General features: G+C 38.9%; 1 protein-coding gene across 1 annotated transcript in view; it reads left to right on the top strand.

The window, feature by feature from the left end:
- LOC111872908 (eukaryotic translation initiation factor 3 subunit L) overlaps positions 1-13,870 on the top strand; it is a 41,694-nt gene that overhangs the window by 7,782 nt on the left and 20,042 nt on the right. The window contains exons 2-4 of the mRNA XM_023867189.2: positions 3,076-3,263; positions 8,925-9,009; positions 9,101-9,227. Coding sequence (XP_023722957.1) covers positions 3,076-3,263; positions 8,925-9,009; positions 9,101-9,227 — 400 coding nt within the window. The remainder of the gene's footprint in view (positions 1-3,075; positions 3,264-8,924; positions 9,010-9,100; positions 9,228-13,870) is intronic.

Raw genomic sequence — 13,870 nt, 5'->3', positions numbered from 1 at the left:
CAAAACGAAGACAGAACACACACACAGACCCAGCAGGCCCAACAGTATAACACACGCAGTCATGGGAGCAAGACGCAACAAAAGCACAGTGAGTATTATTAAAAATTATAATACCACAAGTAATAAATAAAATACGGAACGCAGTATTAATGAATAAAAAAAAATTCACGTTACAGACACACACGATAGTGAAGGAGTGCTCCAACAGAGGAGGATGGGCATGACTGGCGTAGTGAGATGCGACGTAGCGATGAGGAATCCTGAACAATTTTAATATTTTTAACGTTTGACATTTGTCAATGTATATGATAGATATATATTTTAGTTATTTTAATGTGAGGACAAGGCATGCAATGAACTAGTTTGGCGTGGATTGAGTAAGCACCTGAAGATGGCATTTTTGTGCCGAAATATGTAGTGCAAGTAAGAGAAGGAGATAGATGAGTGTATGCACTGCAAGACGGTTTAAATAAATCATGGACTTAAATCAGTGCAACAGGACGCTAAAATATAACATCAACTATTGCCTGTCTGTAGTTGTGGATTAACACTTCTTTTTAGAAAATCTACATTGAGATCTCCTGCTATAATAATGTTCTTTCCTTTATTGGTCAGATTGCTAAGTACTGTGTCCAAGTTTTTTATAAATATGTTGATATTGCTATTAGGGGTTCTATATATACAGATTATGATAGTATTAAATTGTATAAGTTCAATTATGCTGGCCTCAAAGTGTTCTTGATTTAAGCTTTCAAACAGGTTACAGGGTTTTGCATCTAGATTTGTTTTAACATAAATGCATGAGCCTCCATGCAATTTATTTTTCCTACAGAATTTTATCAAGGAATAGTTTTCAAAGTTATAATAATCTATTTCTCTTTCATCCAACCAGTGTTCAGTGATAGAGAGTATATCCGATTCTGACGTTTTGTTTGATAATAGCACATCTATATTCAGATTCTTGTTGTTTAGACTTTGAACATTTTGATGTAATAATTGGACGGTTGAACCTATTTTATTAGTATTCTTGAGAGTGCCAGTAACAGCTCCAACAGTGGCTATTCCTCTGCCTCTGGATCCAATCCTCTCTTCACAGGCTTCCATACAGAGCTGACTGCCCTGATTAAATCAGAATTACTCTACAACACGTGATTTACCACAGATCAGTTCATCTCAGCTTCAGGTCCCTTGAAATTCATGACCAGACATTTTTATTTTTTCAACTGAACCTTTGCTGTCATAGCCCTTATGTAACACCCTTTCAGATGGGAGATGAGTTGGTCGCTTATGAATATGCTTGGCATTTCATCAAGTGTATGTATTGCACATATAGCATTTTATTGAAAATTCCTCCTTTTGCACTATATATAAGTCCTCTGTCAGTGCAGGCTTTGGAAAGCAGATAATGCCAATTGTATTTCTCTTATGCTACAATGGCAACTTAGTCACTTGAACGATTGTAAGCTTGAACACTGCCAAGTTTAAGCCACTTGTTTTTGAGTGTCTGGGTTTGCCTTGTTCTATGGTGTGAAAATATTGTAACGTTTTTCGTTACTGAATACGCCGTAGAGATTGTTAATTGGTTTATTCAACAACCTACAAATAATGGCTACAATTAATTATCACACAGTTGTGGGGTTTCACACTTTATAACCCTAATCGCATTAATCTGTTTGCACTGTTGCGGGGTTTCATGATTTATAACCTTATTCGCAAATCAGTTCACTCTGTCTTCAGTAGACTACACGTTTCACAGTACGGGAGCTATACAAGTGTCACTGTGTTACACACTCCCAATTATTTCTCAGTTACACACACGTTCGGTACTTCTTTCCGCGACGGCTGCTATATTTCAACTCGCCGACGGCAACATTACAACAACTCTCCTCGCAGGCAGCGCAGCTCTCTTATATAGTGGCTGTGTGTGCCTGTTACGTAGCAACGCTGTTACCGCACGCCGTCTTACGTCACTGTGCGGAGGGGGGATGACGGAGCGCTGACTCACCCGTCGCGTCACTGCTGGTGGGGCGTTCTCCATTGCGCACCATGTCACAATATTCATTCTCATGATTCTGTATGACTTCTGCTTGTTGCCTGCACAATTTTGTTATATGATTGTACACATATGAAAGGTTGAAAGCCGTGTGCAAATTGTGAACCTTGGAATATTTCCAGTGGTGCTGATAACTTTGGTAGACTTGAAAGGATCCTGACAGAACTATTAGGCTTATTTTGGACTCTATCCATCATCTGGTATATAGAAGACAAAAACCACAACGTTTCGGAGACTGGATCTGATTCCATCCTCAGGTGGACGGGGCAGGATAAACCTACTCAGTTGGGCCCATTAGAAGGAGCTAGTCTCAATCACTGTCTTCTATATACCAGATGACTTTGTTTTGTGGGTGCTACAATTTTAAGATAGTCAGAGGGAGCAGAGTAATTATTTATGTCATTGGTTCAGCCAGCTGGTGTCATTAAAGAGGAGATAGTTCATATTATTTTTATAGTCTTGTTAAATTGACTTACGTATGGATCTGAAATTTGGACTATAACAAAAAAAGCAATAAGCAAAAATTAAAGCTGTAGAAATTAAATTTTTGAGGAGTGTAGCAGGCTACACAAGGAAGGACCAAATAAGAACGACTAAAATTAGAGAAGAACTGAACATCATGGATTTAAATAATAAAATTCTAAAATCCAGATCACGGTGTAAATATCTTGTTCTACAAATGGAAGAGAGGCAAATTTTGAATAAAATTTTAATGTGAAAGCCAAAAAGACAATGAAACATAGGGCACGCACAGTTAAATGAAGGGACCAATGGAAGGATGGAACACACCAAATGTGGCCTAGACCATGCTGCTGTTGGTGGTCAATACGAATATAAATTGTTTCCTCCTAATTTATAGTTTGTGCTGTTTCTTTCATTTTTATTGAATGTTACTCATGGAGCATAATATTATTTGTTGAATTATCTCTGCTTCATTGTCGTACCAGTTTATCATAACTTATCTGTCTGCAAGCTCAGAATGCATGTGTTGATAGATTTGTATATGGCTGCTTCGCTTACAGAGTTATGACATGTATGGATATAATGGTGCATTGGACTATGATAACCACCCAGGGGAACCCCATACAGACTCCGATTATGATCGGCAGAGCTATAATCTTCCTGAGACGGTGAAGAAGTTCTTGACATACTTCCGGAATTGCATCAGTGAAGGCTTAATATTTGAAATCCAGAATTTGTACGAGAGCTCGTAAGTATGAAAGGATGCATTCTGGTTGCATCATACACTGGTATATTCTATATGGTGATGCATAGGATTATCTGAGTGTCAGTAGCAAAAGTGTAAGGGTACAGTACAAAATTAATAGTGAAAGGAAAAGTAGAACACATGCAGAAGCATTATACAGGGAAGGAAGTAGTGGGATGAAAAGTTAAACAGTTCCATCTAGTGTGACTGGTGATGATATTGTGAGTGTGATGAACCAGAATGAAACAGATCAAAGTAATGGGAGTTTGGCATTAGATTGCTGAGTGCATGTTGTAATTTTAACTTGTTTCTGACGAATGTTCTCAATCTTCTGTCTGTGAGGACCATGGTGGGTATCATAACATATGGGGGAGGGGGGGGGTGTTATTTACTTCAAGTAAAGTGAATTTTTAGCTTGCTTTCCTTATTTTGAAAACATAAATGTAAGCTTATGAGATTACCTTGCTGTCTGTAAGTGTATACTTGTATGTATGTGTATATGTGTCTGTACATGTATCGACCCCCTTAATTAACTTCTGAATGCCTGAACCAGTTTTTATGAAACTTGTTATGTGTATCATGGCACCTGAGTCCATCTCAACAACATACTTCATAATCCCTTGCATCAATAATACCAACTTTACTGCCTCTCAAATTGCTGAACAGCATTAAGGGGGAAACCATGTGATGTGATGCCTGAAAGCTGGAGTATCGGAGCCAGAAAAGGGCAGCCATAATTCACTAAATACATTCCCATGACAGCGAATACACACACAACAGTAGAGGAACTGTTGGATGCAGTGTTTGCTATGTGATCTGTGCCAAGGCCCACCTTCAATTTGTAGTGAAAGAAAGTAGACGGTTAATTCTTCCCAAATCTTCTTGTTCATGAAATTTTAACTGAGCCCAGCTCCAGAATTCTGAATGCAGTGTCTCCTTGGCCTTCTGCTTGCTATTTATACTGCAAGTACATATATAATTTCTTATTTTTGGCCATCTACCCATACATGTTTTGTTTATGTGATGTTTTAGATTTTTCTATATACAGTAACTTCAGATATATTATGAATATAAAAGTTTACATGTATGCCACTTTCACTTGTATTGTTGTTGTTATTGTCATTGTTTTCTAACTGTGTAGTTAAGGTCCAAAAGTTCTCAGTTTTGTCACCTTGATTCTTATGTTGATTCTTGCTGCCTCACTGTCCACATATTATGACTGTATTTTGTGAGTGGTTTAATTAATTTTTTTTTTAATTTCAAATATATATTTTTGGACATTATTTTGCTTAAGTATCATAAAATAATTAAAATTCTTATTCCATATGAGTCCATCATTTGAAACCCATAGTTTTTTGACTGATGTAGGCTGTACTGAATGTCAAGAGCCCATTTACTTTGTATTAAAGTGCAGGTACATGTACAGACACAGATATTGTCTTGAGTTACTGGAGATGTCCCATCCCTGTTGTATGGAATCCCCAGAATGATCCTGGAATTTCTCCCAGAGTGATACAAGCTTGAATATGCCACTGTGGTAGAAGTTCATTGCAGTATTTCACAGCCATGTGCACAGTTTGCTGGATTGCCTCATTTTCATAGTGCTGGTGCCTTGTGTCCTCTTCTAAGGACTCAAAACAGGTGGTAGTCAGAAGGGGCCAAATCTGGACTGTAGGGAGGTTCGGGAAGCAGTTCCCAGCACTGTTAATTTTTCTCCATGTCAGGTGTGCAGTGTGGTGTCCATTATTGTGTTGAAGAATGACATGTTTATTTTCAAGCACTGAATGATGAAGTGTACATCACAGTTTCTGGAGTATCGGAACAAAGTTAACCCTTTCGCGCAGTCATTTAAATACCGCTGCCGTGTCTCTCCGGCGGTAATATATTCAGCCGACCATTTAAATTTTGCTCGAAAGTAATTTATTCATCATTGTTCTTAAATTATATGAGATAGGAACATGAAACTTTCACTAAAATGATCTTAAAAGTGATATAGGAACATGAAACTTTCACTAAAATGATCTTAAAAGTGGTTTTATAACCTTACCTTATAATATGAGCGCCCGGTATCTTGGCAATGGAAGCAGGTGACGCCTTGAAGCATTCTTCTAAACACAACGCTGCCTCACATTCACCACACCAATATTGTGTATCTTTTCTTTGGCCCTTTTTTTGAACCACACATCTTCTGTGTGGCCTTGCCTTCTTCCCCGTGGGGGGAATACAAGAGGAAATGTCTCTCCGTGAGTCAGTTAGCTTGCCAGATTAGCTGCAGTAAATTCAAGCTTTATGTTATCATAACAAGGTGTTGGTGCTATGCATTCCATCCATTTTGGCTGCAGCAGATGTTGTAGGGGTGACCACAGAATTCATGAAGTTATTCTAAGAACTTGCTGGTATGTAGTGCACGAAAGCAGAGCTTAGCTGGCTCAAAAAAATATTTATGGTCATCCCTCGAAACGACCACCAAGGTCAGTTCGATAAAATGGAGTCAACTGGAGCGATAATACATGAAGAAATGAGTTCTTTTCCCCCCACACACACACCCGTATCGTCACAGGGGGTGACCACAGTGTTCTGCCTTAATTCGTGATGTTATTCTAAGAACTGGCTGCTATGTACTGTGCAAAATCAATCGATCTTGCAAGAATAACTTTTTGGACATCCCTCTTCTAAGAATTCTAATTGAGTGTGTTAGTGTGGCCAGCTCAGGGCAATATTATATTATAAACACAGCACATATCACATCTCTGCTGTTTATAACTTCATAGGAAAGAAAACACGCCATTCATAACAGTTTGAATGAGGAAACCACTACCAGAAGCAACACGATTTTGCTGCAAGACAGGCATATGTAACGATGACTTAACGCAACTAAACTCGTGAATCATTATATATTGTTCTTCTGACAACAGGCCAGCGAAAAATCTAACAATCTACAGCAAAACCATCAATTATTATGGGCGTTATAACATAGGTGTGCAGCTGGACGATACATAGACGTCGAACCCCCGCAGACGATTTAAATACCTTGAAGAAACACGCTGAACAGTTAACTGTGTTGATAGTTTCCTTTTTGGGCAGGAAATCAGCAGTATGCACCCATCACAATTGTAGAAAATTGTTCCCATTTTCTTTCAGGCCAGAGGTGTGGTTCTGGCCTTTGTTTGAGGTACTGTATGATGCCATTCAATGCCCTGTTGTTTTGGGGTTGAAATGGTGGAACCAGCTGTCATCACCACTCATGATGTTCAGTGGGGAATCATCACTTCGGCTGCATGTTGTTGAAGCCACTGTGATAACACGTTTGTCCTTTCATGCTCATCTGTCAGCAGATGGGAAACCCAGTGACTACAAGCTTTCTGGTATCCCAATATCTTTATCATTTCCTACATGGCATTGTGTCAAATGTCAGGCTGCCCTCTGGTGTCCCTAACTGTCAGCCTTCAGTCTTCTATCTTGAGCATGTCAACTTTTTGCTCATTGCATTCTGTGGTGGTGGTTCTTGGTCAGCTCCTGCAAGGAAGATTGGGCTTGCCCCTGATACTGTCTTTTATGTTTCACTTATGTCACACACTGTTGACACCACCAGAGAATCCCTATAGACATGAAAAGTCTGTGAAAGATGTTTGCAGCAGAATTGCTCTTGTTTACAAGGAATTCAATCATAGCACTCTGATGAAATGTTTTAGTTTATGTATTACAGTATATCTTCTTTATCGCTATCAGGGCCCCTGTCACTATGATAGGGAGAAGTGTGTCTGTCAGAATCAGAATCTGGAGTCATTTCTTGTGCTGTGTCTTTATAGAAACTAGGTAAATGTACAGGAATGTAAATTATTTGAGATTTGAGGTTCTTGTGGGGAACTGTGCACAGTATTATGTTTTGGGATATGGCACCATGTAGTTTGGTAGAGGTTTGCCAGCATCTTGCCTCCATAATCGGGGTTGAAAATTAGGCCACACAAGCAAGCAGTATTGAGAGTGCCTGCTGCTTGCCTGCCTAACTCTTTAGCTGTGGAGATTGATGGAGGATCTTCCTCTGAAACACTGTTAACTTCTACCATAATATATGGTGCGACTTCCCTGAAGGTAATACTGTTCAACATAACTTGTGGTGCTTATAAATATATAGTTTCATGCATGGGTCATTTGATTCATTCTTAACAATATAGTTTTTATTTGAAGTTTCTGACTCTACTGGGGATCCTTGACTGGACTCAGGCAGGCAAAGGGACTCATACGAGGACCCTCTGCTGAAAGAGTGAAGAAACTGTTGAAGTTAAACAGGAACCAGCTACGATGGGTGGTGGGACTGCTTACAGGACACTGTCACCTTAAAGGACACCTCTTCAAACTAGGACTAAGTGATAGTCCCACTTGTGAGAGGTGTCAAGAAGAAAATGAAACAGCCACACATATCCTGTGTGAATGTGAGGCCTTAGCTTATTTAAGATTACGTCACTTGGGTACGTACTTTATGGAACCAAGTGACTATTTAGACACCCCCATGTACAGAATCCTATGCTTCATTCGAAGCGCAGGATTGCTGAGGGGATAATCAAAAGGAGAAGCACAATGGATCATTGTAGGTCGCGGTGCAAGGGCCGAGAAGGCCCACCCCTTATACATTCATTCATTCATTCAAGTTTCTAACTCAAGAAACTTGTATCATTATTTGCTGCAGAATTCAACATTTAAATTGAATACTGCTCCAGTCAAGGGAAAGTATAAGGTATTTAAATGCCCCAAATGATAGAGGTTAATATAACCATCTCATCTCTTTCTTGGTTATCCGAGTCAGTGTTTACCAAAGTGGGGGACCATTGCCTCCATGGGATCTGATGATTTTTTCCTGGTATCAATGAAAAAGTTTTAATAACAGAGATGCAAAATTAATTTTAATTAAAAAAACACCAAATTTCCTTACAAACATGTAATTTAGGACTATGCTAGAAGCCGGAAGGTCACAGGTACGATTCCCAATGAGATGGATTTTTGCTATTTACCTAATCCTTCCAGCCACATTATGGCTCTGGGGTCAACTCAGCCCCTAATAGAAATGAGTACCAGGAATCTTCCTGGGGGGTAAAGGGTGGCTGGTGCATAAGGCTGACAACCTTACCGCCATCTGTGAGCCTATTGTCTAGACAAAATGTGGGAGCCTTGACATCTCACAACCCCTTGGGCCTTCATGGTGTGTCACAGGGATAGCTATACCTTTTACATGTAATTTAGTAGAAAATATACTTCATAAGTATTATTAAGGTTCGTTAGTAACTATTTTCTGAAGTTGTTAAACTATGTCATTTACATAGGTTTGGGGGGGGGGGCTTAATATTTTTTAAAGAATTTGGAAACCACTGATCTAAGCGGTCACTGGTCGAGATTTCCCCACCAAAATTATGTTTCCTTTAACCAAGCTACATGTTCAGGCAATTGTAAGTGCCCTTATTTGACTCTAAATGACCTGCGTAAATCAGAGAATTCTTTATTTGACATATTCCATGGGATATTAACTTAGGACCGAATGTTTTCTTGGGTACCTTTTTTTCAGATACTTTCATTTGATGTTTTTTAAGAGTGAGAGACAATGTGTCAGCCATGTGATGTCTCCGCGAGGATTTTGTGATAATTTGTGTTTTTAATCTGTGTTATGTTAAGGTTTCCAAAGCTGACAGAACAGTATTTTGAGAAGAAGCCGTGGCCTGAGGAATCAGAGGTTGCACATTTGGTGGACAATGATCAGGTAAGTTCATGTAAATAGTTTATCATAGTTTTAACTTTCAGGCAATGTTTTGAAGACAGTGTGTTCATATGAATGGTATTTTCATTTTCAGGTGTTCTTAATCCTCTATAAAGAATTATACTTCCGGCACATATATGCTCGTGTGTCTGGTTGCCCAACCTTTGAACAAAGGTTCAATTCATTCTACAATTACTGTGACTTGTTCAACTACATACTGAGTAAGTACTGATAATAATATTTTCTGTGAAGTTCTTTATTCATATCTGTTCTGCTATAATCGTTTTCAGTTAACAGCTATCTCATCTGGTGAGAAATGCCAAAGTGAATGTCATATCAAGAGACAGGATATTAGGACACAAAAATTTAGCGGATTCCTAACCACAGTGTGTATATTTAATATGGAGACAGCTGTCAGAAGTCGCAGGATAGTTCTTGTAGGTCTTTGCACCTCCGAACATTGCTTTTAGAAGCTGCAACTTAAGTTGCAGTATAGAATATGCAACTCTGTGTTTTCCATACAGATGTGAGATGGCAGACCAGACCAATTTATATAAGGTGTCAGATATGTGATTCTCATAAATGGGGGGGATAATATTAAAATGGATCAGAAATAAGATGGGAAGGTGTATTCTGGATTTGTCTGGCTCAGGAGAAGGAACAGATTCTACAAATTGCTGTGAATTTCTCGATTAGCTGAGCAACTACTGGCTTCAAAAGGAGAACTTAGTTATATGACTCAAGTTTCTCTCCATCACCTAGGCAACAGTATGTTCTAATGCAATGTGGAGTGTGTCATGTTTGCTGTACATGATCCTAGGACAACATGGTGGGTAATTTTAATTGTGCATGAATTCAAAATCAAGTTTTTTTGTTTAGATTGATCAGGTAAAGGAATAGCAAACATTTTTGGAGTCCAATTCACACTGAGCAGTGTAGGTAGGTACTTAGAAATAGATTTAAAAACTTTGTGGTTTACAGCAGTACTCAATATGATGTTTTTGTCAAATGTCCGAATTGGTCCTCCCAGACCCTAAGCAGTCTATGGTATCGATAGCTGAATGTGCACCATGTGTTAATTGGATGGGGAAAGAGTATACCACTCCTCTCTTCTTCAGTGTTGATGTAGCCATGCGTTGGGGCCACTTTGTAGCTTAACTTCTAGTTGATGTCATGACCTATGTAGTTGTTGATGCTCGCACTCCAACTACTCTAGACACTGTAGAAATTATCTTGTTCTACTGACCATCCTGGTTATAATAATATGGTGCCAGTAAGCTGTTACTTCCTTATGACGAGTGTGTCACAAGTAGGAATGAATGGTAGTTACTGGTAGTCAGAATGGGTAGAGAAGAGGTTCACTATCAGGGCTTAATGGACTTTGCTTGGACAGGGCAAGAGGACTGGATTAGTTATAAATTACACACTATGAGGAAGGAACACTAATTCATTTATTTCACTCCAAACAACACTGTTGGGAGAATTAGCAATGTGAAAGTGCACTGTATATTATGACTCAGTAATTGTAACACTTTGTATCACAGTTAATCTCTGGTGTACTTGTGTAATAACTTACTTGTTGAATCATTACAGTAATAATACATATTGTCACATGTTGGGTATGTTACGCGACAAATAACATCACGTGGGTCTCGAATTTAGTGAATCTTTATTGGACACTCACTCTTACACACCTTACAGTTATTATTGCTTGCAGTGCCACTTGACTTCTGGCCCGATACTCTAATGCAACGTCTCAACTGTCCTTGGCCATGGTTGGATCTCAACTGTGTCTGGTAGCAGCTATCCCAAGATTATCTCGTTCTCAGTACTCCAATACTCAGTACTCAATATTCAACTTCCGTTCGAGGGCCAGGCCCTTTATATAAGGCGCACTTGGACTCAATAGAGGATACCCCTTGCCAAGGTTTGATCTCACGTGTTCAGCAATCCATTGCTTCGGGAACGCTCTTTATAGATTACGCCGGTAACGTGTTTCTTCTCATCTGTTGTTACTAAACAACAATTCGTTGCTACGATTTGTCAGTGCGTTAACTCCCAAATTTCCACGTATCCGTTGTCGTGGAAGTGTCCATTCAGATTGTAGCAGTTGTCGCGGTGTTGGACGTAAGATAACGCGTCACAATATATACATGTGTATTTGTATCAGAACAAGGCAGTTTTCGCATCTATTCAGTTCGAGGATTTGATGATGACTGTTTCTGGAAGGACTCCACGTGATGTCACTAGCTTCTGCAAACTGTTACTTTCAGACAACATTGCATTCCTTCACTTAGCTGCATTGACTGTCTTTGAACTTTGGGGTTTACAGGGATTATTATTTCTACCAGTGAAATTTAATTATGATGTAATTATAACACTTTAAACCTATAATGGGGTGTAACCATCCTAGCTGCTTGATCAGCTTGGTGTGGGCGAGTTATCAAGCCAACACCTCACTTCTGGCTTAATTACTCAGGTTACAAGTGGCTAGTAGCCATGTTGAACTGTGAAATTCTAAGATTTAATACAATAGGTTATATCCTATATTACATTAGTTGTAAAAATGTATATACTTTACATTTACATACGAATGTCTGGATGTTAAGTAAATTAATTAACATACATAGAAAATACGGTCTGTGTGGGATGACCAGTTACAAGAGACCGTATGATAGGTAGTGTCTCTGTTGTACATATAGCTTTGATGGCACGACTGCAGCTGCAAGTGACTCAGCTGTAATACATACCAGTTCCCTTTGTGCTTCTCTTCTGGTAGAAGTTCTCACTGACAGTAATGAATTGAGGTGGTGAAATGGACACTTGAACACTGGGCTTTTCTGTACTATACNATATGATGCCTTTACATGTTTCAGTAATTAATGACCATCTTCAGAAGGCAAATAACAACACTTGAGGAAACTACTGTTACATAAATCATGGTGCATCAAGTTCAAAGTTGTCCAAAGTTATATATATAAAGATTTTAAATTAAGCTAAAATGTGGTGATTTAACATATTAATAAAATTCTTAATTTTAAAAATCTTGATCTGCTAAGGTTCATGTCTTTGTGCCCTTACCTTAGCAGTTTAAGGTTTTAAATAAAAATCTGTCTGAAAACTATGTTATTGCTGGAAGTAAGGTGGATTTTATTGTGGGTCGGTATATGTGAAAACTGCTTCATACTAAATTTGAAAATTAATTCTGTCCGATGGTTTAGGCTGTACTTAACCAGAGAGAGATAAGGGATGGACAGGCATGATATTAAGCAAATTTGTTTGAGGGCCTCCAACATAAAATTTACAGAATCAGTCTGACTGTTCTCCAGATATGAGATGACACAGTACAAACATTCTTTATGTTTAATTATCTCAACATTTTTAAGAATTCTGGGAAAATGTGTTGGACGTAAAATTTATGTTTCATTTTTCTTTACAGTTTTTGTTTAAAACATTTTTACTGTGTGAACCAGGTCCATGGCGCTGCACTTCATAGTGTGGTATACTTTAGAGCAACGTGTATTTCTGTGTCACCCATGTGAAATACAGATCTGCTAGAAAGTGTTGGCAAAAATTTTAATGTAGACTTTGTGATAAAAGAGTTCCCAGCAGACAGACAGTTCATAATTTTGTGAATAAACTTAGAATGACAGGACTCTTAATAAACAAGAAACAAAAACTTAAGTGTCAGTTACTTACTTAGGAGAAGTTAGAGGACATAGGTGCCAGACTTGAACATACACCTGGACACTCACTGAAACATCTAGCTCCAGAGACTGGACTGTCGAGTTCAAGAATGGCAACACAATTGCCATCCAGTGAAAACTGGTGTCTGGTGTGCTGTAAGTGCAGGAAGGATTATTGTACCTGTGTTTCTTAATGAAACAGTTAATTGCAGAAAATATCTATGTATAGAGAGGACAGCATTTTCAACATCTCCTGTGATATGTGAATTATAACTACTTCACTCCAAGCATTATTGGCCATCAGGCATGCTGATTCATTGGCAGAATTTGTATGTCTCGCAGCAAGCAGTGCACCAGCTGTTGTGAAGCGCTTTGCCATGGACCCGGTCCACACAGTAAAAATATTCGCTGTATATAGAGGATTATGTCAAGATGTATACAGGAATGCATGTAGGTGACTGTGTAATATGTCCATTATTTTTGTCCAATTTTAACCAAGACTGGAATTTCCAAACAACTTTTAGTGAAAGTCTCCCATGACTGATGGTTTATGTAATCACACTAGTCCACAGACATGCAGACATACCTCCACATAAGGCATTTCCTTCTAACAAACACCCAGAATAGTTGTATTATTAAAGAATTTAAATCGTGCACATGTGCCTATGATTTTACATGACTGAGCTTTTATATGATTTTTCTGATCCCTCCAGGTAAGTTCTGGGATAATACCTCAAATTATGCAATGACTGTTTCTCTACACATCTTTTCGAGGTTATTATTCTTGGTCGTCAAGTCATTTGATGCCATAAAGTCTGAGATATTGACGCTGTAGTTAAAGATATTACGAATAAATCATAGTTGCCACTGAAAGAAAGTTCTGACTTCTGAAATGTATTTGTTATCCACTTATTTACTGAACAGACTTTGTAATTCCACTTCGTGTGTTGAGTACTGACTGATGTTACCACTGGAGTTTGTAACATACTGTTACATGTTGCGCAAAGCCGAGCCCCCCCCCCACACCAGCAGTGACGCGGCGGGTGAGTCAGCGCTCCCCTCCCACCCCTCAGCGGTAACGTAACACTCGCGTAATAGGCGAGTAATCACCCCGCATCCTGGCAGCTATGCGCGGTGACGTCACGAGCGGAGCCGAAGATAGCCGAGCCCCCGCAACC

This window comes from Cryptotermes secundus, unplaced genomic scaffold (assembly GCF_002891405.2).
Source record: "Cryptotermes secundus unplaced genomic scaffold, Csec_1.0 scaffold1079, whole genome shotgun sequence".
Classification (NCBI taxonomy): domain Eukaryota; kingdom Metazoa; phylum Arthropoda; class Insecta; order Blattodea; family Kalotermitidae; genus Cryptotermes; species Cryptotermes secundus.
The sequence above is the reverse complement of the archived record's forward strand: the minus strand, read 5'-3'. Positions and strand labels throughout refer to the sequence as shown.